The sequence below is a fragment of the Scomber japonicus genome, chromosome 1, assembly GCF_027409825.1.
Source record: "Scomber japonicus isolate fScoJap1 chromosome 1, fScoJap1.pri, whole genome shotgun sequence".
NCBI lineage: Eukaryota > Metazoa > Chordata > Actinopteri > Scombriformes > Scombridae > Scomber > Scomber japonicus.
In genome coordinates this window covers 33,291,589-33,315,553 of record NC_070578.1, presented here as the reverse complement: position 1 = coordinate 33,315,553, position 23,965 = coordinate 33,291,589, and the positions used below count along the sequence as shown (strand labels likewise).

Genomic DNA, 23,965 nt, shown 5'->3' with positions numbered 1-23,965 from the left:
AAGTCCACATTTGAACTTTTATTTAATGCATCTTAAGCATCAGCAGTAGATTTGTGGAGATCTGAAATTGTTTTTTCTTCCCTGTAGTTTTTTGTTTTACTTTCTCGTCTCACAGATTCTTATGATCTATATTCTTTTTAAAGTTTCATCCAGTCTAGTTGCAAATCATTGTTATCATACATCATTCAAATAATTCATTCTAGAGTCAAATGAGTTTTGTTTTGAATGGATGCAGTAGTCTGCTCAAGGTTCTACAAGAGTCAGTACAAAATGTTAGCTCGCCTGATCCTTCTTTATTTGGTGATTGGAGGAGGTCTGTTTGGAGGAGGTCTGTCCGTGCGTGTGCTGAGAAGGTAGGTCTTCAGTACATCATTTGCTCTAGCCAACTCATTGTACTCCCCTTTGGTGTAACATTCACTTCAGCTTTCAGAAACATTGATCGGTCATTTGGAGCCACATAATAATGTTTTTATTTTCATTTTGCGTGTGGGAAAACTAAAGTCCTAATATTGTGTTAGTGTTGCTAAAATAAGCAAAATAGAACTAAGCTAAACTAAAAAGTCTGTATCTTAGCAACAGTTAATGTTTCTGACAAGTTGAACAAATATTACAATTCATGAGTGGTTATTTGAGTCTTCTGGCATTTACTACATAAATTAGTATCTGCAAAAGTACTTATTAGAAGTTGAAATTAGTGTTCTTAATGAAGTAAAGACACTATTGAGTTGCAGTTTCATGGTACTGTTACTTTGTTTTCATAGTGTTGTGTGTTCTTATTGTAGAACTGATGATGGTGCAACAGAGTTAAAGCTGTTCTTTGATCCTGGCCTCCTCAAACAGCATGTTAGCCTTATTGATGGTAAGACTTCTGATAATGTAGTTTACTTTTATTTATGTGCATAAAACATCAGAGAACATTTTGCTGGAAACTTTCCACTTGACAATGTTGCTGTGTTGTTGCAGATTATGGCGAGAAGCCCGTACCTCCTCCACCACCACCAGACACTGAAAATCCTTATGAACCTAACCTGGAGGATGAATACTACTAAAGATTCTGGTGCAAAGCAGCCAGTTGATACAGCATGTTAAATTAAAACAGGAAAAGCAATCCTTACCTCTTATTGTTATTGACTCATCCATATTTTTCCTGCTCTTTACTTTCACTAATTAAAGCGATGGTTCAGCGTAAGCGAATGTGAAGATGGGTGGCTCAATTTCGAAGGTGCTCTGTGCGGGATCTCACGTGACCACACGGTATTTCAGTGACCGCGCGAGATTTCAACAATGTTTACAGCTTTAGCAGTTACAGCAGAGTAAAAGCCATCAGGTAAGTGTTATTTTAATAAACTCCTGGTGTGCTTACAAACTTTCCAATGCATGGATTCATCAGTAAAGACCCTATTTGTACTACTGCAGAAGTTTGATAACAATCCAGGCATTATTAGTGGGGTAATTTAAGAGATACACTGTTGGTTCCATTAGTGCCTGTACTAAGCCATTCCGCTGATGGCTCTAACTCCACTCATTAGCGACCAAATGAAAAAAAAGGGCTGAGGCGGTGTTTAGATAGACGTAATGGTGCATATGATGCTAGGTCAAAATTACACTGAACCATCACTTTAAGATTTACCCCTCTCCTGTGGACCCCAACTCTCCCAAGCATCCCCATCTGACAGTGTGCATTTCTGCTTTCATCAAAGGGAAACTAATAATCTATTATCCCGATCTTCATCTTAAGTCGTGCTTTGGGAAGATGCAGCAGACACTGGTTAGAAGATTTGAGAGACAATAAATTACAATTATGAGACAACAATGCAGAACTGTACTCAAGGGCTTTATTATGCAGAGTCTGAAAAGTAATAAACAAAATTGTATGTATTGATTCTAACTACTGACCAAGCCAATGGAGAGAAGCCAACACTGGAGTAATGTGCTCCCTGCACTTTATCTTTGTTAAAAAAAGGGCTACAGCACTGGGAACAATCTACTGATGAGCTAGAGCTCCTTGGCTGAGGCAATAATGTATTGCAATAGCCATGAGGACAGAGAAGCATGGATTACTTTCTTTGCATTTTCACAAGATAAAATATGTCTGATGTTAGAGATATTTTGTAATTGAAATGATTGCACAACTTTCTTAATTTTAATAGAGACAAGAAAGGGTCAAAAGTGAAACCTTAAAGGTTGAATATGTAGAATATTTATTAAAAGCTATATTTAAAAAAAAAAAATACAGCCACGGGGCGTTTTGAGGGGTACAGAATGAAAGTATTGCTTTTCCATAAAAAAAAATATTTAGTCTGAATTAATATTTTTAAAATTTTTTGACGGGTTCGACAATGACGTTCTGACACGTTCTGTGTACATTGTACCAGCCATTTGTTGCCAGGGTTGTCTGTTGTTCCGGTGCAGCTACTGTAGGCTGGCACTGGGTGAAATGGAGTTGTAAACAAACACGGCCGTGTTGGACTTACTAAAACCAACGTTTTTTGCTCTCAAGTACAACTTTTCATCACAAAACTTCGAAGGTAAGACAGAATATCTGTTAGTTGCTGTAAATAAGTGGTTGTTTATCTTTTGTATGCTGCTGGTTCACTGAGTTTTTAGCGCAATAATAGTGGTACTGTTGAACTCGCCAGGGTCTTAGCTTTCATATGAGATGCTATTTGTTTGTGTACCATGAAGTATCAAAACGGTAGCAATGGAAATGTGGAGAGTGGGTTGACTTTCTGACGCTATTCGGATTTTGATATTTGATCATTAACCTCTTAACGCACGCTGTTCCGTTCACGGGACGGGACGGATGTTAGGAGGTAGCCACACGTTCTTCTGAATGTTTTAAACACCAACCCTTAAACATATATACTCATGCCGTACATTGTTGGAAAGCTTAGATTGTTCTGATTCATTCAAGACCACTCACGACTTATATTGTTGCTCACAGCCGTAATAGTATTAGCGATTATCTTGGCTAGCCACTCAGCTAAGTGAGAAAAGCTATAATGCCTACATACCTTCAAAGTCTTCCCTTTATCCACAACGACCATCTTATGACACAGGACTTTATGTACAGCTCGCCAAGTATCCATTCTTGTGAAATACGAACTCCGTTTCCATAAAACCGGAATATTTTCCTCAATATGTCCATGTATTTAGTCCAACACGTAATGTAATAACACAAATAACAAAGCATATACGGTCCGTTTACGTCATTTCCTGACCTGCGCGTCCATCTCAGAGTACACGTGACTAGATATTTACGACTGTGAGCCTCTTCTGCTTCTGACGACACCACACACAAGCCAATCGGTGTTTAGGATTAGGCAGTACATGCAGAGACATTGCTGCTACTCCCACTGGCGTGTTACAATGTAATGTACCTCGGTGGTTTCAAGTCAGTTACAGCAACAGCGAGGGTATGTTCGCTTCCTGTTTTCAAAATAAAAGCACCAACTCTATCGTTATGGTTTTCTTAATAATAAAAGGCAACGGGTGTTTTATTTTGTGAAAATGACCGGAAGTGCGTTACTCGCTACGGCTAACTTGAGTGGCTCCGAATTCGCAGGAACAAAACTTTAAGCAGATGTTATTTGGACAAATTAGCGTCACATTGTTGATCTAGAGGGCTACTTTCTCGCCTAAAAAGGTTAGACATGTGGATAAAGTGGTATATTTACAGAGTTAGAGCTAAAATAAAATCCGGCACCGGACCTGGCAACCCGACTGCTGGAATTACTTTTTGGTTGTTGCGACTACGATCTCGAGACATTAGATGGCGTTGTTCTGCTCATTCTACATATTCTACCTTTAATTTTTATAATAACGCTTTATATTCGACGTTAGAGGTTTCACTGACTGCTGCGAAGTCCTTTGGGCATGTTCTGTTTTATCCTCATTTAAATTAGGAAAGTTTTGAGACATTTAGCTTCTCATATAGTTCAGGCGGTTGTTTAAGTCAGACAGTTTGCTGAGATGGCCATGTTTGATAGAAATGTACAGCTGTGTATTGTCTGCAGAAGATATGTTAAACCATGGGCAGATGCTAGACTCAAACGAGGGACCTTGTCCTTATAAAGCATGTACCCTAACCACTTGGCTAACCAAGTGCTCTTATAGCAGTTAGCTTTTTAGATCTTTTTTTATAGTCTTCACTGTCCACTGTAGTCTGTTCCTGTTCTGTTTAGTAGGCGATTCATACCAGATACTGTAGCAAACAGACTCGATTGCAGTGTAGAACTGAATCAGCAGCACTTGAGCTCAAGTTCGAGCTGGTGCAGGAAGTTCATCCCCTGCTCGACCCCATTTAAGACAGGTCTCCTGAGGTGCAGTCTTTGGTGTAAAGGAACAAGGATGCTAGTGCTGACTGGCCAGAAGCTGAATGTGATTTTCCCCATTCTCACCTGCTGCTTCCTGACTGTCAGATAGTTTGTGATCCACTGATAGATTTTAAAGAGGACTTCTGGGACAATGGTGTTTTTACGAGCTGTAGCCCACAAACAGAATCCTTGTGTACATCCCTGGGGTGTTGAGATGTTGCAGGATGTAGTGTAGTCCCATGTTGAATGCATCATTCACTGATCTGTTTCCCTGGTAGGCAAACTGCAGGGGGTCCAACAGAGGGTCTCTAATATTCTTGAGGTGGGTCCACATCAGTCTGTCAAACGACTTCACAACCACAGATGTCAGGGGGACATGGTGTGTAATAATTCCAGTCCTGTGATGGAGGCTTTCTCTGGGAAAGTGGAGCATTTGAAACATGAGGAAAGTCTCAAAATGTTGACTGCAAATTTACATAACACTGACATCTGTACACCAACCTGCATTTATGTAAAAAGCAGATGCTGCCTCCTGTTGTTTTTCCTGTTAAATCCATTACATGGGCTGCACAATGGAGTTTGAAGCCCAGAAGATGTAGAGTATTTTCGGGGATGGGCTCGCAGAGGCTGGTGAAGCTGCCAGCGAGCAGGTTAGGTTCACAGGGTAAATTACTGTGTTAACTGACCCAGAGTTAAAGTACTTTATGTTTCTGGAACTGAAAACCCAGAGTTTCCCCTCATCTAATGGCTAAGAAACTCCAGAGTTTTTTCTAAAACCGCTTACTGGAATAGATCCCCAAACTGCTTATTGGGCACAAAGGATTTGTTTATATAACTGGTGGGAATGAACTCCAACACTACAAAAACTGAATTAGGACTTTGGTACAGATTTAGAAAATAGGTCTCTGTGAGGGAATCAACACTAAATCCTCACAAGTACAGTAACACAAATGTGTGTATATCCGTAAGTTTTCTCATGCTTTGATGCAACATAATAATGACAGGACACCATGGAATCTGCATTAAAATTTTTAAATAAAGAATAATTCACACTAAAAAAATCCAGAATAAAGAGAAATTTCACATACTACATGTTAAATCAATACAATGTATTATCTGCATTTAGATATTAAATTATTTATTTATTTATATATGGCATGTCTGTACACCCTATGTATAGGCCCCACTGCATTACATTTTCTCCTGTCTGCCTGATTGGCTCTTGACAAGGGAACTCACAGAAGTCAGTGTTGATCTCTTGATGCCAACACAATGGCTTTGATCAGCGACAGCTGATAACTCGTTTGTTCTTTTTTTTACTTTTTGTGAAAAGGAACAAATGGGGGACTGATGAGATGGCTAAACTGAATTTCCACATCCTTCATTAATTAGTCTTTCCTTTACAAACATTCTATCTTCTGTTAAATATAGATCACATAAAATTATCTGTTACAAATTAGTGTTAACAATAAATGATGCAGGAAGCCAACCTTTTTCCAATGCAGAACTGTGCTGTGCCCATACTGGTCTGGATCATTAAAAAGGCAATCATTTGGTTTCTGTTCTCATTAAGCTTGTTCAGAGCTGACCTCATTTTAATCTGAACATTAATTGTTTTGGTGCATTTGGCAACACCAGAGGTGATTGGTGGTCACATCAAGTCAATTTAAAATGTGTAGTATTGACAGTGGGGGGCAGCAATATGCCAATAAGAGATGTACTCTGCTGAAACCCCATTAGAGGAAGGGAAACTTAATAATAAGAAATAATAATAAGAAAACAACTACCAAGTCAGTAGCCTGTGATTTCAAATCAAGTCAGAAGTTTTTGTCAACAAACTGTAAGTCAAGATGGTCTTTCAGGTCTTGGTATTTTAATTAATCTTTCTCTCAAACTATGTTAGCAGTGTTTTTACATAGTTGTCCATACTCCTCACAATGTTCTGGCTGAATAATTAGATATTTATAATGTGTTGCTATCAGTGCTGGGTGAGTTAAATGAAAAATGTAATTAATTACTTATTACACATTACTCATTGTAAATGTAACCCACTTCTTACTCAATAAGTAGCAGCAAAAGTAACACATTCTATTCTAGTGTTACTTTACTTTCATTATTCAGCTGTCAAGTCCAAAAAAGCAGCCTTTAAACAACTCAAAGTCTTCCACACCCACACACTTTTGTATTTAACACACGTAGAAAAAGAAAAGGAGACATTTGTGGTTTAACAAGGCAGGAGACTATTTGGAAGGATTTACTGACCATCCAACAGCCAGCGTTAGTGTAGCCTCAGTGACTGCACTCCAAAGGTCCCGACCTCTGCTGCACAATTTACACATACTCCAATTATGAATTTGATTAGTGTCAGATGTCTCCTGAGTGTAGGTGGACCATTAGTGGGATTAGTTACTGTAACATAATTACTGTATTTCAAATTGTAATCCCTTACACTACTCATCACTGAAATACAAAGTAATGTGTTACTGTCCAACATTGGTTGCTATGTAAGGCCTGCTTGTCACAGTTGTCTGGTCAACAATTGGGACTTGAATGTTTTTAATGTCAAGTGTTAAGTCAAGTCTTTAAGGGGTTAGGTCTGTGGTAAATCAGGTCCTTGAGTCCAAATCTGAAGTCTTAAATGTAATTATCAAGGGTGATTCATTAACTAACTCGATCTTCTTTACTTTCAAATTCAACGTGTACTATTTTCAGGATGATCTGCACTCCTGTGTATTTTTATCCTGTTCTTTAAGTTTTGTTTTTGGTGGATTTTAAACTTCAATTTTGTCTCTTGGGCTTGAGCATAATTTTCTTTCACCCTGCTTGTTCTATAACATATATGAGACAGGATTGCAACAGCACAGTACAGCACATTTGATGCAGTGGAAAAAACAAGCCCCAGTCACATCAAAGATAACCCTACATCACATCATGTGCATTCAAACTCTTAAACTCAACACACACTCAATGGCAATCCCTTAAAATGTTGTGATAATGTTCATTGAGGAAGGTCACAATGATCTGATGAAAAAGAGGCACTACTAGTAAAGATCTGAAGACACCAGTTTTGTTTTTGCTCCCTTGTGAGCACCTGCACCTACTGTACCAAAAATCACTCTTCTCTTTTCACCGCCTCACTGAGCATTTCATATTTCTGATGAGGAGCAAGTCTCTATAATGCCACACAGTGGAATTTCTGTATGTCTTCTACCACCAAAGTACAGCCTAACACTTGTTTTTTTTTCTTTTTTCCTGGTGTTAAACATCTTCATTGATTTCATACTTAGTTGGAACACACAGTAAAGAAGCGCAGTGTCTCTGGAGTCAGGCTAGGAATTAAGGAGTAAGGCTTTACTGGGCAAATGGTGAGGGCTGTTTAGCTTAGCACTACAGTACCGATAGAAGCCGCTACAAGGCTTGAAAGGAAAATATCCACTCACATAAACCCAAACACTGTTTTTTTTGTAATCAACATGTGATGCTCAATATATTCTAGGAGTAGTGTTGAATTTTTTTTAGTTGATGGTGCCTTGTCTACTCCTACTTCACTTAGTGATTACTTACATTGTCCAGAATGCCCTTCAACCCAGAAAAAAAACTAGATCTGCTAGCATGCTGGCAGTTTTGTAGTTGTTTTGGTGTAGAAATTGGTCTCTATTCATCTTCTTTTCCCTGTTTGAATGTTGAACACTGGTGCAGCTCAAGGAAGAAGCCATCGCTTGATTACACTGAACACCTGATTGGCAGCAGAACCACTGTTGTATCTGCCTAACTATTGTTTACCAATGAAGAAAGCATCAATTTGGGACTGATGATCATCTATAGAGCTTTAAGGACTACATGAGCTGGTGCTTTGCCAATGATGTTCCAAATGACTATGGCATATTCTGCTTTTAAACAGTGGTGTAACAGCAGTGTTACAGCTGGATTTACAATTGGATTTGACAACAGAGGCTTGGTCCTGAACACCAACTGTCTAAAATGGACCCAAAAATGCAAAGATCATCACCTATAGCTGGTATTATAACAGCGTTTTAGGTACATCATCACTGAACAATGTGGATATTTCTTTCTTCGTATCTTTTGTGCTAAAAGGATAACATTTGTTGTTCCTACATGGAGTTGTTTCAGTTAGTGTACACTTTCAATGTAAGGGTGTTATTTGGTAAATAAACACCTCCTTCATGCTCAGACCCTGATATTTAAGGTCACAGCAAATTCACCATGTGTTAATTTTTCCACCTCCAGCTGACACTCAAAAAGTTGCTGCTTTTCTTTTTTCAAGTGCAAGTACAAGGTAGTGCAGTCCAGTACGGCTCCTGGGCTTTCAGTGTCCACCTGCTGAGACAATGCTACAGGCTAACTAGCGCTGCCAAGGCTGCGGTGATACAGCTGGTTTGTGCTTTCCATGGACAGCCTGTGATCACCATCTCATCACCGACGCCATTTTGCATATTTTCTTTCCTCAAAACGCTTTCCTTTGGCTCATTTTCGTATCTTCTCTTTGACCACTATTCCAATTCTTGATGGTTCTGTTCCTGCTTGTTTGTCAGATGTGTTACTTTTTTTATTTATTTTTTTATTTTTAGGTATGTCTGTCCATGCAACATTATGTTATGATACAGTGTACTGTACAGGGCTGTGGTTGAAGGCAGGGCTAGGCTATTCCAGGTAGATGTCTTCTGTAGGACACGAGAACTCCACAAACTCTTTATAGTACAGTTGGAAGGCTTTCCTGAAAGACAAAAAGATATCAATCATTACTTAAAAGTTGTGTTATAGTGCCCAATTGAGAGCCAACTACTGAGTAAGAACATTGCAGCTGGCAGCTGTGAAACATTCTGCAATGTAATCTTTTGAGCCAATTGCACCCTGTCAATGTATGTTCACTAAAAGTGCTTGTTTTTGCTACTGACAGGCTCAGATTGTTATAATAAATGTCTGACAACACCAAATGATTACATTGCAACCCATTTTGTGACCTGCTGCAGCACTTTCCTTCAATACTGGACCAATTTCAAAAATTGTTGTCCCCATTAGTCACTTAGACATAAAATATTGGGAAAATAGGGTCCAGGTTGAAAAATAACGTTATAAAGTTTCCCTTTAACACTGAAAACAACTTATTTTTCAGGGATTTCAAGGATTTTTGAATTTTGAACAACTATGTATGAACTGAAATATAATAAGTTGGCCCTTAACAACCAAACCAATTTAACAATATTATCTTATCTTATAATTTGCACCACCTTCTATTAAATGAATTGTTAGATACCTTACTGCTTGTAAAAACATCAAATCAATGCATCCTTAAACCAGAGTAAGCATCTGTATGTGCCAGCAGAAATGAACTAAATGCACAAATGCCCTGAACAAAATAATTAATATCTAATAAGCAGGAAGTCAAACTCACCCTACTGACTCCGCGAGAGGCTTGGTGGAGTTCTCAGACACAAATACATGACAGGCAAATCTCTGGTCTGCCGGATGCTTAGTAATGAAACCAAAATACCTTCAGAGAGGGCAGAGAAGACAGATAAGAGTCTCTAAAAAAAGCATTCAGTACAAGAATCACATTTATTTGTTGAATAATTAATTTTTAAGTCTGTGATGTTTAAATAACAAACTGATACTTTACATTTTATGACTTGGCAGTCAAAACATCATGTCTACATTTGTTGATGTATAGTGACATCTTGTGAAGTTGGAGAAGTTGTAGGACAGTATCTCTTTAGTATCTCAAAGATCCCTCATCTTAAGACTTTAAACATTGCTTTGAACAGACTCATTTTACGTACTTGCTGTTTTTGGGATGATAACCACAGAAGGAGACATTCTTTAACTGGAAGAAGTGACTGCATTCGTTACTCTGTGAACAGAAATCGGTAAAGACAAAAACAGAAGCAGAATAAATGTCTTATATTAACATCAAGATGGCTGTGTGCTCTACAATTACTGGAAGTAACAGCTTTACTCTTCTTAAAATGATACAAATTAAGCATATTATTTGACTCCTTATATGTCTCTATAGAATGAGTTTTACACTATTTCATATTTACCATAAATTACAAGTAACTATATTTAATTATTTGCAGCAAAGTGTATAAGTATCAAATAAAACAAAATAAATATTATATTTGGTTACTTTCCATGTATGTTTAAGACCTCGTTCCTGTAAGAAAAGACTTTTAACATCTTTGTTTGTAGTTTCTATCAACGGCCACATGAGGGCAAAATGCCTCAACTTTTCAATCTAATTCTAGTTTCAGGATGTTTCCTTTATTGGACAAGAATCCATGACGATGCAAATAATGACAGACAAAAGGGAAGCCAGCTTGTCTTACTCTGTCACAGGCATAATAATCCTCCTGAACTGCCAGCTTGATGCCTTTCACACTGATCTCCAGGATGCATGAAGATGGCGGGTTGTACTTCACTGTCATCCTTCTGTTGGTGGCAATCTGGGAAACAGAAGTAAAAACACTCTCAAAAAAAGACAGTATATTAGATAATGCAAAATTAAGGGGAAACCTAATATAAAGCAAGTGCAATACTGCTTATCTCACGATGTATAATATTAGTCCTTCATTTGGACATCTGTGTTATTTTTTATTATGCAACATCTTTCATCTGTATTCTACCAGCTGTCTCCGGGGCATTAGTTGATGTATCTGCGGCATTTAATTAGGGCTGCAACTGAAGATTATTTTCTAAATTACTGGTGAAAATTTCACTAGCAAGGACCACACCCACAACACCACATATGAGAAGATGGAACCAGATTGAACAATTACTGAAGCAATTATTAGTATTAAGTATGAAAATAGTTGCCAATTAATTTTCTGTCTATGGAGTAATGAATGTATCCTTGCAGGACTACATTTAATGTTTTACTGCAGTAGTTAAATGCTTTACCCATGCAAACATACACAAATACACTTCCCATACCTTCTGCATAGCTGCACACAGAACGTCGTTTCCTTTGTGGAAGGGCACTTGGACTGAGCCCAGGAACTTCAGATGGTATCTGTCCAACCATTCACTGCTCTTCACTGCATAGGGATGAAAATAAAGCATACAATAAGATCCATTAACCCACACAAGAAATTATAATCAAAGGCAACACACAACATAAGATAGAAAAGGTGGCAGTAATATATTAGAAGCTCAAATCCTGGTTAGATTATAGTAGCCTTCCCAAACAGACAAAATAAGTAGTTATTTTTAGGTTTTCCACTGCAAAAAAGGACAATAGTACATGTGTTGGGAGTTGATAGGGTTTGTTACCTCCTAAGAATCACTTTATCTACACCTGTCATCTGTCATAGCTGATTATTTGTTTATTTTACCACTGTGTCCAACTGCTTAAAACCAGACAGAGAGGAGTTTAATCAGGAGGATGTAGTACTACCTGGAGTTTACATTATCCTCCAAGATAACAGCCATGTTTGAACATAATCCCTCACTGGCTTCCCACCCATGAACAATGCCACATTTCTTTGCTGAATGTTCCCTTATCCTGTTCCTGGTTTACTCACTTTAATAGATGCGTCTAAACACATTTTAAAGAGGAAACAGATCTTCACTAGAACCTGCTCTAACTGTATCTTATTTGCTGCTGATTCTGACATGTTTTATCTTTCACTCCACAACAACTTCTGTCTCTTTAAGAAAACAACAGCATGCATATAAATACATTCTATATTTGGATTGCTTACAGCTAAACTGACATGACGTGACTTAAGAAAGCATCACTTTACTGCAGGTGTTAGTAATATAATTAATGATGGCTTAATTCCATGTAGCTGCTTCAATTTTTAGGGTTCTGGTATTGTGCATGTTGGCTTACTGTCACACTGTCATGGCTTACTGGAACACATGAAACACACAGCCGCCAGTAATGTTATTATCAACACTTGGACCATTTCCTACTATGACAAGTCCAATTGTCTGCTGTAAAAAAAAAGGCCTTTTGCAGAGAAGTTAGCATTTAGCATGGATAAATTATTTCTTAACAAGATGCTTCTCACGTAGTGTAATGCACTAGTTTACTTGTGTCTATAATTAAATATTTACATGGTCAGTTTTAATGCTACTGTTACTCAAGAAGCTAGAACTCTCCCATTGAATACAAAACCAAAGTCCTGCCACACATGCTGGTTAATTTGGTGGGACTTAACCTTTCTGTCCTATTAGAATAGACAATCACTGCTGTTGCAACTGCTTGTGTTTGTCTGTATAAGATTATAACCTTCCTATAATACTACTAATTTGATGAGAAACACAAAAACTTGATAAAATGTATATTTCAAAGATTGCACTTGTATTTGTACAGTTTCAGTCAGTGTATATTCAGTGTGTGGTAAGCCTTCTATAATTAATACTCCTCACGGTGTTAGTACCTTTGTAGCTCTCCTCTGTTTCCTTTGTCACCTCTATAGCATAATAAGCTGGGAAGATCCCACGGGCACCAGTTCGCATGTTGTAGCCCTCGTACCAATAATCCTCAGCCTGGACCTCCACCAGCAACGGATCATCAACCTCCAGCTCCAGCTCATCATCGTGTCGAGGGACAAACCTGTGGAAAAGGATTGTAGTTAAGCAGAGGATCTGAGGGATCTCAAAGGGTTTTTATGAGCAGGACATTGCAGAGTATCTCCATTACCAGCATGTATCAATGCTGCATGGGGACATCATGCTTTTGTGATTTTCTGATGTCTGATGTCCATGTGAAAATGTGAAATGGTCAAAGATCTAAAACTTGTGATGAATGAATATAAAAATGTTCCCTGAAAGTTGAAAACCAACTATTTGTATATGTGGCCTTAAATGCAGCTGTTATTCTGGTGAGGGTCAGCTTCCATAAGCTGTCCAATCAAAACCCATGAAGGGGTGCCTTAAAGAGACAGGAGCTAAAACGGCCTGTTTTACACAGAGGCTAAACTGAGGGGCTGCATAAAGAGCCAGTTTAAGTTTTTTTGAACTGGAAGTCATGCAAAAATATTACAGTAGACCCCAAGAATATAAATATAGACCTGGAAGTGTGTATGATTGGTCCTCTTTAAAGGAAACAAATTATGAGTATCTCACAAGCCTATCAACTATTTCCTTTGCTTTGTGTGTGTGTGTTTGCAGAGGAACTGCTCTGTTTCATACAGTATAGAGACTTCGTGTGGCTGATATTTTGCATCTTGCATGGAAGTAGGGCTGGGCGATATGGCCTAAAATCAATAACACGATATATTGAGCAGTTCACCTCGATAACGATAAATGGACGATAACTACCACCAGAGCGATAGATATAACATATGTTGTATCTATCGCTCTGACTACCACCACCCCATGCGCTAAAAAAAAGTTTGGCCACTAGATGGGGCTGTGGCAGCATAATTGCTCCACTCCAAGGTATTGCCCTGGCTGGTGACGACAGTCTTTTTGCACAACTTACATTTTACATCTTTCTGAGCAGTATCTTCCCTTTTGAAACCAAAATGTTGCCACACGATTGAAGACGCGTTTTTCTTGGGAACAAGCTGCTGCTCTTCCTCCTCCTCCACCAGGTGTACCTCCGCCGCCGGCGCTGCAGCTTCGACGTTTGAACTGTCCTCTATCTATCTATCTATCTGTTTATCTTGCTATAAGTCATATGTCAAGTCGAAGAAGAACCAACCGTGTACCAAAATGCCGAGTGCGTAATGATATGGTTCAACTCTTTTACGCACCGGGCGCACGCCGGTTACGCTTGGAGTTTGTTTATGGACAGCCAAACCTGATAGCTTAGTGTCATACACCGTTGGAAACCTCTGACTATTGGCTAAAAGGTTATCAACTTCATTTCACCGAATATTTCCATTGGCTGGAACAGCTGTCAATCAAACCCACGTTGTCGTCGGTCCTCGTCCTCATTGGCTTTGGAGGCACGTACTGCCTAATCCTAAGCACCGATTGGCTTGTGTGTGGTGTCGTCAGAAGCAGAAGAGGCTCACGGTCGTAAACATCTAGTCACGTGTACTCTGAGATGGACGCGCAGGTCAGGAAATGACGTAAACGGACCGTATATGGTTTGTTATTTGTGTTATTACATTACGTGTTGGACTAAATAAATGGACATATTGAGGAAAGTATTCCGGTTTTATGGAAACGGATTTCATATTTCACAAGAATGGATACTTGGCGAGTTGTACAGAAAGTCCTGAGTCATAAGATGATCGTTGTGGATAAAGGGAAGACTTTGAAGGTATGTAGGCATTATAGCTTTTCTCACTTAGCTGAGTGGCTAGCCGAGCTAATCGCTAATACTATTACGGCTGTGAGCAACCATATAAGTCGTGAGTGGTCTTGAATGAATCAGGAGAATCTAAGCTTTCCAACAATGTATGGCATGAGTATATATGTTTAAGGTTTGGATTTTAAAACATTCAGAAGAACGTGTGGCTACCTCCTAACATCGGTCCCGTCCCATAGGCGGAACAGCGTGCGTTAAGAGGTTAAAAACCAAATATACCGACATGGGCAAAATGACTTCGGTTTATCGTTGTAAATTTCGGTATCGATAAATTTTCGGTTTATCGCCCAGCCCTAATGGGAAGCACTATCCTCACTGACATCTATGCTCACATGGTGTGGCAGGGATAACTCATTATGGTATTTAAACAGTCTCAAAATCTATGTGTATAAAACTAGGTGCTGAAAGTGGGTTCAAACAGATTATGGTCTTTGCTACAATCTCTAAAAAATTTTCTAAGAAATGGCAAAAAAAGGGATAATAAGCCGCAAAATATCATTATTTATGTTTTCCTGTACTCTCTCAGGTAACTCCCTATTCTATATTGTGTAACTGATCAAACCCAACAGCCAATCATAGGTCATGGTCAGTATTAAAGTGTGACCAATCGTCTCCACCTCTAAGTATAAAAAACGTTGCTCCCTTGAGAGGATGCTTAGTGTTCTGCACATAGTTTTTATGTGCACAGGTTGAGACTTATTACATGCCATAACTTATCAAGTGACCAGTGTTTTCATCTCACTGTCTCACTGACTGTGCTATATTTGGCTGCATGAACTGGACTCAGTTTGAAGGTAAGCAGAGCGTATTGTCGCTTTTTACATTGGCTGACAGCTAGTGCACATCCGACACCATCAGCATCTTGTTCACAGTATGTGGGCATCTGTGTCATTGTTTTTAAAAGTCTCTGTTTACATCCATCCAGACAACAACACAATCCCATAAGTTGTCAAACTAAAACACGATTAGCAGGGCTTTCAAAATTCTCTGTTTTAGGGGTTTGGAAATGCCTGAGTAGTTTGGACTCTAGGTGGAAATGTAGCAAAAGTTACGCATTTTAAAATGAAAATGTATTGATGTGGACAGAGCCTAACTATCCCAATGTTGGCTAGTCAGAGATAAATTATGTGACACTATACTCATAGGAATCTATAGGAACCCTGTAATAAGGCCCAGCTTTCTGCTACCCATGCATTATGTGCTACATCATCACATGGTCTGTCAGTGAGATGCTGCTATTCACATGACTGCATTGCTGTTGTTTTTGCCCCACTCCCCCACGCATATGCCAGCCTGAGGTCTTCAACAGCAGCTGTAACTCCATGCTGCCAACTGGAGTGTGACTGTTACTGAGGAAACATGTAGAAGTAGAGAGTTTTCTGCACTGCTGATCTTAACCAGACAGTGTAGACAAGCATCTCAAAGGAAGACTCCAATGTTTTGGCTAAACTGCTGTTGATATTGTATATCTTTTGGCAGAACAAATACCAACTTAACGGTCTTGAACTCTCAGGTATTGCCAGCATTTAAGGAGCATCCTATTTTTAAATTTAAAGAATTAAAACAAAATCTTTCTTTACCACATTTCCACATTCAATTTCACATCAAATAAGAGGCATTATTAGACATAATTTTCACGGTGAAAAATCAATGCTCTGTCTAAAATCCTGTATTCAGTTAAAGTCCGTGTAAAGTAAGAATAAATATGTGTTCTGAGTTTGACAAACCGCAGAAAAGTGTGTTGTTAACCACCCTGCTAAATTTGAATGATTAAAAAAATTGCCAAATATATGAAATTAGGCTTCAAAATTGTGTAAAAATCTTCCTCTTTCTCTGCTACCAAACGCTGTGGGGGTGCCCGCCGAGTTCGCTGAAACCCCGCCCCCCACCAAGTGCCACCTGTCAATCAAAGTCACCACCTCTACCAGAAACATGGACGCTAGGTCTGAGAGCTTTCTGCTGCTAACTCAGCCACTAGCTCGGTGGCTAACTCAGCGGCTAACTCAGCTAACTGGCTAACTGTAGACTGTAGTAGTAGTAGTGTGTGCTGAATGTATTTATACCTTTAGAAATACATTTATGAGCTATTTAATGTGTTTAGAAGAAAATGTCTGAATTCACTTTACACAGTCTTTAAGAGCCAAACTCAAACTAATTTTGAGTGGAGACACAAAGAAAGAAAAAAAAAGTTTGTTTGCATTAAGTGTAAAGACTGTTTTTAGGTTGTAAACAAAGGGTTAAAATTTAAAGCTCAACTCATTGGAAAAATCACAGCTTATTACAGCTTGGATCTTATTTTAGCAGTTTTTTCCATTTTGGTTATGCTATCCTTTATGATAACACTATTCACAGGTTACCTTTTGATTGTGAGAAAAGGCAAACTGTGAACTTTACAAACAATCCTTCTGGTTCAACTTGCACCCATACTTAAGTGTAATGGTGTATGCACACTGTTTTCCTGTGCAAATGGATTGTCTGGAGAAGTTTCTTGCCCCAAAAGAGACAGTAATTGTAGCTGTGTGAGATCTCAGGAATTTCTTTGATGGACACAGTGTTATGACTAGTGATGTCAAAATGACCAAAACTATAAGAATAATCTTGTAATCTTGGACATTTCAGGTACTAATCTTTATTTTCACTTTTCAATACATGTATGGCTAAACTGTATGATATCTGTCTGACTCCTTGACTGCTTGTGTTGTGTGTTGGACAATGTGAGGACAATGGCCAAAACTACAAATATTTTCAGTATGGTTTATGGATGATGATTGTGCGATGAAGATGACGGTGGTGTAGTTCTTCCTCACCTGTAAACGGCTCTGTGGCTCTGATCTTTCTCCTCTCCATTTATAATGCAAGTATATAAGCCAAAAGACTCTGCACCTTGAATACCAAGAAATAAGAAAGGGAAAAATGAGGTGAAATAAAACAAGAACAATAACAACAGTGCTGAGTGTCAATCCCTAAAGTCCTAGCCTGTCAAAAAGATTAATGACACTGACTTCAAATTGCTACAACAGCCCATTGACAAACAGAGAAAACCATTAAGGCACATTTTGTTTGCTTTGAACCACACATGCCTGCTGTAGAAACTATAAATCACACTTTAATTAGGCATGAAACAGGTAAGCATTGTGTATTTCTACCTACATTCCCCTGAGTCATCTTCCTGCACTCCCCACATTAACTACTGTGGAGTTTCTAATGAGTCTGTAAAACATATGGACAGCATCCAAAAGGACAGCAACACTATTAAAGAAAATCACCACATACACATTACAGACAAAGCTCTTGTTCTTTGTCTGCCTCTTTCACATGAATCCTACCTTCTGCCCATTACCGTAGGCTTCTTTACATATATATTTATATACAGGCTATATATACACAACATGATGTGGGTAGATGTTTGAATGGTAATATTTCCCATTGTTTTCCCAAAATGACCATCAACCTAATTCTACAATATTCCACCATAGGATCTCCCCTTGGCCCAATTCTTTCTTTTCCCTTGGGATTTTAAGAGCCATTTTTTTCGTTTGTCTGTTTGTTTGTTTTTTGCTCATACACAAATGCTACCATTTGTCTTGTGTTTGCATCTGATTAACCTTAACAAGGCACATACTTAAAATAAAGTGTAACATTTAAAAGCTTGCTAACATTGCAAAAACAAAGTACAGCTGAGGCTGTTGGAATGTCATTAATTAATTGTTTTGTCATTAGACAAAGTATCGGACAATTTACAATTTTGACCTGAAAGATCAGCAAAGTCATTACAATTCATCCCGAGGTGGACATAAAGAGATGTAATAAATTTGAGACATTTCACAAAAAATCACAAATGTCGATGTGATGTTGACAGAAGAGAAAGATCCTGATCTCCTGACTCAGCAATAACTGAGATATTCCAATCTCAACTGAGTGACCAATGGCTAAAAACCCAAAAAGACACACCGCTTCCACTAAAAATTTAAAATTGTACATTATTGCCCAAAGTCTTTAGTCACAATCATAACGTTTTCCATTGTTAGAATTACAATGAGGTTAAATCTGACTCAATGCAGTTATTCTACAGAAGGTCACAGTATCCAGTTAAAGCGTTAAAGCGGTCACGTGAATGATGATCTGTGCTACCCGAGAATATTCCAGCCCCTGAATCTCTCTGTGGCTCTGCCTCAACAGCCACACCGCTTTAAGCCTTTTCCACCATGCTGCCAATTTGGCTAGACAGCATTCACTGCTGTGTTACTGTATGTTTAGAGGGAATTACACAGAAGAACAGCCTGCAGTGCTGATGTACTTCCTGGCTGTTTTGCTCATAATACATGAAACATATTCTCAAAATGTAAAATCAAGTCTTATAAATAGAGAGGGGAATGAACTTTAACTGTGATTTATCTGATAAATGGATGAAGAAGAAAATACTGATGTTAAAAGGAGCCGTGATGTCACATAGCATCATAAGGCTAGCCCATAATCAAACCAGATGGAGTCTTAGTTTGCATGTCTTTGCATAATGTATGTCTTTCTAGCTCCAGAAGTAAAGCCTAACCAATCCCTAACATTTCCCACTCATCCCCATCATTTACACTTCCAATCAGTGTCTTCACCATGAATACAAACTTGCTGAAATCAGCATCACAATTTTGAAAAGAATATACTATACTGGGTACAGAGGAGCTGCTGTGTAGTACACTTATATACTAAACACTGTGTGTACTAAACATGTTGAATTGAACTGATTGGTATCATAGCAGTGACTTAGTGACTTACTGGAGGAGCGAGAACGTCCGTTCATGAAGACGTTGAGGAACTTCTTGGAGAAGTGCATGTCTGCCTCTGGAGTGGAGTCTTCAGACAGACAAGCCGTAGCCTCTCTCCTAACTCCTCCCAACCGAGTGCCATCCTCCTCTTCATCTTCCTCCTCGTACTCCTCCCCGATGGCCGACTCGTAGGGTGACGAGACGCAGTTGTCGTAGACGGTGGCTGAGTCGCTGTCGTCGCTGTAGCCTTGGTAACACTGCCGGAGACTGACCAGTTCTAGTTGAGCGTGCTCATCCACCACCAGCGTGTATTTGACTGAGTCGTACGAAAGGCCGCTGGCGTCCGAGCTCATGGAAGTCCTTAGCGGAACGGCCCTGCCACCGCCACCGCCGCCATGCCCCTTTCTTCCCCCCTTCCTCATCCTTCCATCCATTATTACCCTGTCCACATCCTCATCCTCCCCACAGTAGCTTTCATCTGTGGCGTCCACGTACTCCACAGATGAGCCGCCTCTCAGCACGACCCCAGCGCCCGTTCCTGTCCCCTTCAGACTGAGGTCCAGTGCAAGGGAGGAGCGTGCTGAGAGAGCCATGCTAGGCGGTGTGATGAGGGACTCTACACATGAAGCATAAGAAGGTGGAGGAATGTAGACCTCGTCCTCCTCGTAGATGGAGGGGTTGGTCCGGTCTGGGAGGGGCTGGTAAGGAGGTGGGCCCTCTGTATCGGAGCTGATGGACATACGGCCCTGCTCAGTCTGCTGTGAAAGGAAAGGCCTGTCCTGCGTGCTGGGAGGCTCCAGGGGGTCAGCAGAGCGCTGCACAGGAGTCAGATAAATCTCCTCTGTGGGCTCTAGATGAACATCTGTATGGTAGCGGATCCTCTCCCTGTGGTGCCCACCCCCATCCGCCTTCCCTGTTGGGTACAGAGGAGCTGGTGTGTAGTTCTGTGGTGGTGGCGGTGCAGGTGGCTTCTCCTGAAGCTTGGACCGTGTTGCCGCTAAGGATGAGCTGTGCGAGTGTCCAGAGGTGTGGCTGTGTCTGCAGGGGGCATCGGTGGATGTGCCGCGGTCTTTGGTCTGCGCCCCTCCGCCTTGTACCTTGTCCTCGTCGCTCAGACAGCTGTGCTCACGTGGAGGGGTAAGATCACCTGAAGGAAGAGTAAACAAACAAAATAACACACACACAGCCACGACAACACAAACACAGACAGACAAACACGCACAAAGGCCACACAAACAGACAGGGTAAATATACATGATGGAGACATGACGACGAACAGATGCACAAACAGGCACGAAGGCAGATATGGCAGCAAATGCACAGACAGCAAAAAAGTAAAGCACAAACAAGAAGAGAGAAAAGTAGAAATGGTTAGGTAATAGATGTCAGGATTACGCAGCTAAATCCCCATTACTCATCAAATTCAAGTGCAGCCAAGAGAAGGTGATTGACGCGTTATGTCATAATCCATCGGCAGAAAATCCAGGCATGATATTTCATTGTGGATGATGCAGCACTGACGACTTAAGCCACAAGACAGCAAACGACAGGTTTGAATGAGTGTTTGAATAGAGAGGTCAAATCAGGACGATGCTGAAACATATCAGTCTTGTCACACCTTAAAAGGAATTTAAGTCTGTATTTTATTCACGAATGCATCATTACAGGTGCTATTTGATGTACACTTACTTTACTAGAGTTAAGCTTTTTATTGTATCCAAATATAAAAGTCAGAAATCCCTTATGCACAGGCTTGTTCTGCAAGGGACCCTTTTAATCTGCAATTTAAAGTTCAACAGAATTTTCTCAGATGACTCCTTACAATAAACTTGTTGTGAATTGAAATGAGTCTTGGGGCTTGTCAGGCAAAGTGATGTCATTTGCTAGTTTGCATATGAATGGCATCAGTTGTGTTCACGAACAAAACAGCAGGCGTTTATCACTTTGAGCCTTGAGAATGTTTAGAGTAGGAAAACTAACATGAAACTAAAATGAAAACCCTCCCAAACATATCAGCTTTTTTTCTATTCTATTCATGTTGGATTTTTTAAATGCCCATTTTGCAAATTCAGATTTTTCCCCTGACTTCCATTTATGCATTTCATTTTATTGTCATTAAGAACAAACTTGTAGTTGGATTGTCAACTAAATTATATAGAATAATGGTGAACCTCATCAAATGATCAAACCTTCTCCCATCTTTATTTTTCTTCATGTTTCAGGGTCAGGTCACTAAGCAACAATATTGGACCTCAATATTAAGTGGTTTCCCAATTCATTCTAATGCAGCCTGAAATCATATTGTTCAGACTGTAATTATGAGCAACTAAATGGTCAAAATGTCTGACAGCTATGATATCCATCCCCAGTAATTACATGTATATAAAACTAGCTTTAGCTAATTATTGTATTTTCTATTTATTTACAAGGCCAGCAGTGGGTGGGTCAGAGTAATGCTCCAAAGTTGGAATAAAAGGAAGTATATTTATGTTCTTCCCGTTCTGCAAACATTGTGTCAGTGCAGCATAAAAGCACAAGAATCTGGATCTAATATGATTTTTCAAGGTTATTTAAGTGTCTTTTGAAATGTTTAAGAGTAATATTTCACTTTTATCAACAGTGGTGAATTGCTGGCAGCAAGTTTGGCCAGTCCCGCCTCACATGATGCTCTGAAAGGAGCTATAGCAATGACTTGTGACAGCTGCCGGCTAGCTAAGCCTCAAACTGTCTAACAAACACACACACACACACATGCACGCACACACGCACACACACAGTAGCTACTACAGCATTGCCTCAGCTAGCAACACTTAGCTTAGCATAATCCAAGCCTTAACACTGCCCCCCCCCCCGAGGATCAGAACGAAAGAGACAGCCTGCCAGACTCAATGCAAATCACACACACATTCAGCTGGTGTGTTAGTAGCACAAAGGTGAACAATGTCAGAAGAAGCATTTTGCTCCAAACATCCCAGTGAGCATCAACTAAATGAGGAAATCTAGACCTTTAAACTTAAACTTTGTGGTGTGAACTGTGAGAAAGAGAAAAACTCACCTGTTTTAAGAGGCGAGGAAGAGCCCGACACCTTCTCCTGCCAACTGTATTTCTTTCCAAATGAGTTGTTGTTTAATGTGTCCTGTGGAAATAGACGAGAGGATGATGAGATGGAGGAAGTGGTGAGAGAGAAAAACTGATGAAGAGATACAGAGAGTGACTGAGTTCTGGATCCTGAAACTCAGTGTACAAAACTTTTTGTCTATCTCTTTCCCTCCCTCTCTCTCTCTCTCTCTCTCTCTCCCCCTCTCTCTTTCTTTCACACACATACACACATACACACATACACACACACACACACACACACACACACACACACACACACACACACACACACACACACACAAAGCTTTTATTCTGTTGAATGAGCAGGGATTCTTTTGTCTGCGCTCCGTGGTGTGCATTTAAAGGGAACCAGACCTTTTCCCCAACTGGGATCACACACACTCACCCAAAAACAATGTTGGTCTCTTTAGGATGTTGTAGGGGAGTTGTTGATTGATTGCGGGGAGTCTTTTCTAGAAACCATGATACTTCTCACAAGAGTCTTTTTCTGTCTTTCTAATTCTAAAAGATCAGTTCATTCAAATCACACTCAGAACAGTACAGAACTCAGTTTACCTTCTTATTTTATAGATACAGAAGTAGGAAAAAGAGTGAAGGGTTTCCAAGAAAAGACGGTGGCCAAATAACATACATTATAAAATCACTGGAAGCTGATTTAACTTGTCATGTAGAGCAGTGATGTATGAGTGTACCCAGGGTTTGTGCTGTGTACACACCCTGGGTACACAATAAAGTGAAATCACTGCTATGGTCAGATATGAAACAGACTCTTTCAACCAGAGAGAGAAGTGAATTAATTATTTCATTATGTTTCTCTTTATGTCATTAATATTTGATCAATGAGGAAACATTTTATTTAAATACTATAATATCAAGAAAAACAGACTTTTATGAGTTAGGAACAAGTAAAGCCATCAAACATAAAAAGACTGTCTTAACACAAGCAGCTGTACAAGATTTTGGTAAAGTGAATAAGAACTGGATGTCAGCTTTTGATACTCAGTGGTAGACACATATTGGACTGTACCAAAACAGCACTGACGTTTGATTTTTAACATGAGATAAGAAGAGAGAGACAGAGAGATGGTAGAAGGGGATTTTTCAACAGATAGTGGAAACTCCTGTGATGACAATGTGTCGTCCAAAATAAAACCATGTTCTCCTCCTTTGTCCACCCGCCAAACACACCAACGTGCATGACTCACTTCCACATTTACGTGTACCAGGCGGAGACGGAGCTGTTGCCATGGTAATGAGTGAATCAGCAGGTGGGAGATGGCAGCATCGATCTGAAGAGTTTGTTTTACCATGGTGACAAAAAAGATCAGTCCTCTGGGCCGTGACTCAGACAGCGTGTGTGTATTAATGACTCAGATCTACATGGAAGTGACTCTAATAGAATGTGACCTTTTTGTCAACTACACAGTTTGACAGTGGGCAACACACAGATATACCACAGCGCACATAGCAGCAGATATTACGT

General features: G+C 39.6%; 1 protein-coding gene across 1 annotated transcript in view; it reads right to left on the bottom strand.

Moving 5' to 3' along the window:
* Positions 1-8,978: 8,978 nt before the first annotated feature.
* The window catches only part of mapk8ip1b (mitogen-activated protein kinase 8 interacting protein 1b), a 51,679-nt gene continuing 36,692 nt past the window's right edge, over positions 8,979-23,965 (bottom strand). Inside the window, exons 4-12 of the mRNA XM_053318511.1 lie at positions 22,417-22,498; positions 19,372-20,508; positions 17,409-17,484; positions 12,719-12,894; positions 11,265-11,368; positions 10,661-10,777; positions 10,115-10,185; positions 9,730-9,828; positions 8,979-9,051 (exon numbers count right to left, since the gene is read on the bottom strand). Coding sequence (XP_053174486.1) covers positions 8,979-9,051; positions 9,730-9,828; positions 10,115-10,185; positions 10,661-10,777; positions 11,265-11,368; positions 12,719-12,894; positions 17,409-17,484; positions 19,372-20,508; positions 22,417-22,498 — 1,935 coding nt within the window. The remainder of the gene's footprint in view (positions 9,052-9,729; positions 9,829-10,114; positions 10,186-10,660; positions 10,778-11,264; positions 11,369-12,718; positions 12,895-17,408; positions 17,485-19,371; positions 20,509-22,416; positions 22,499-23,965) is intronic.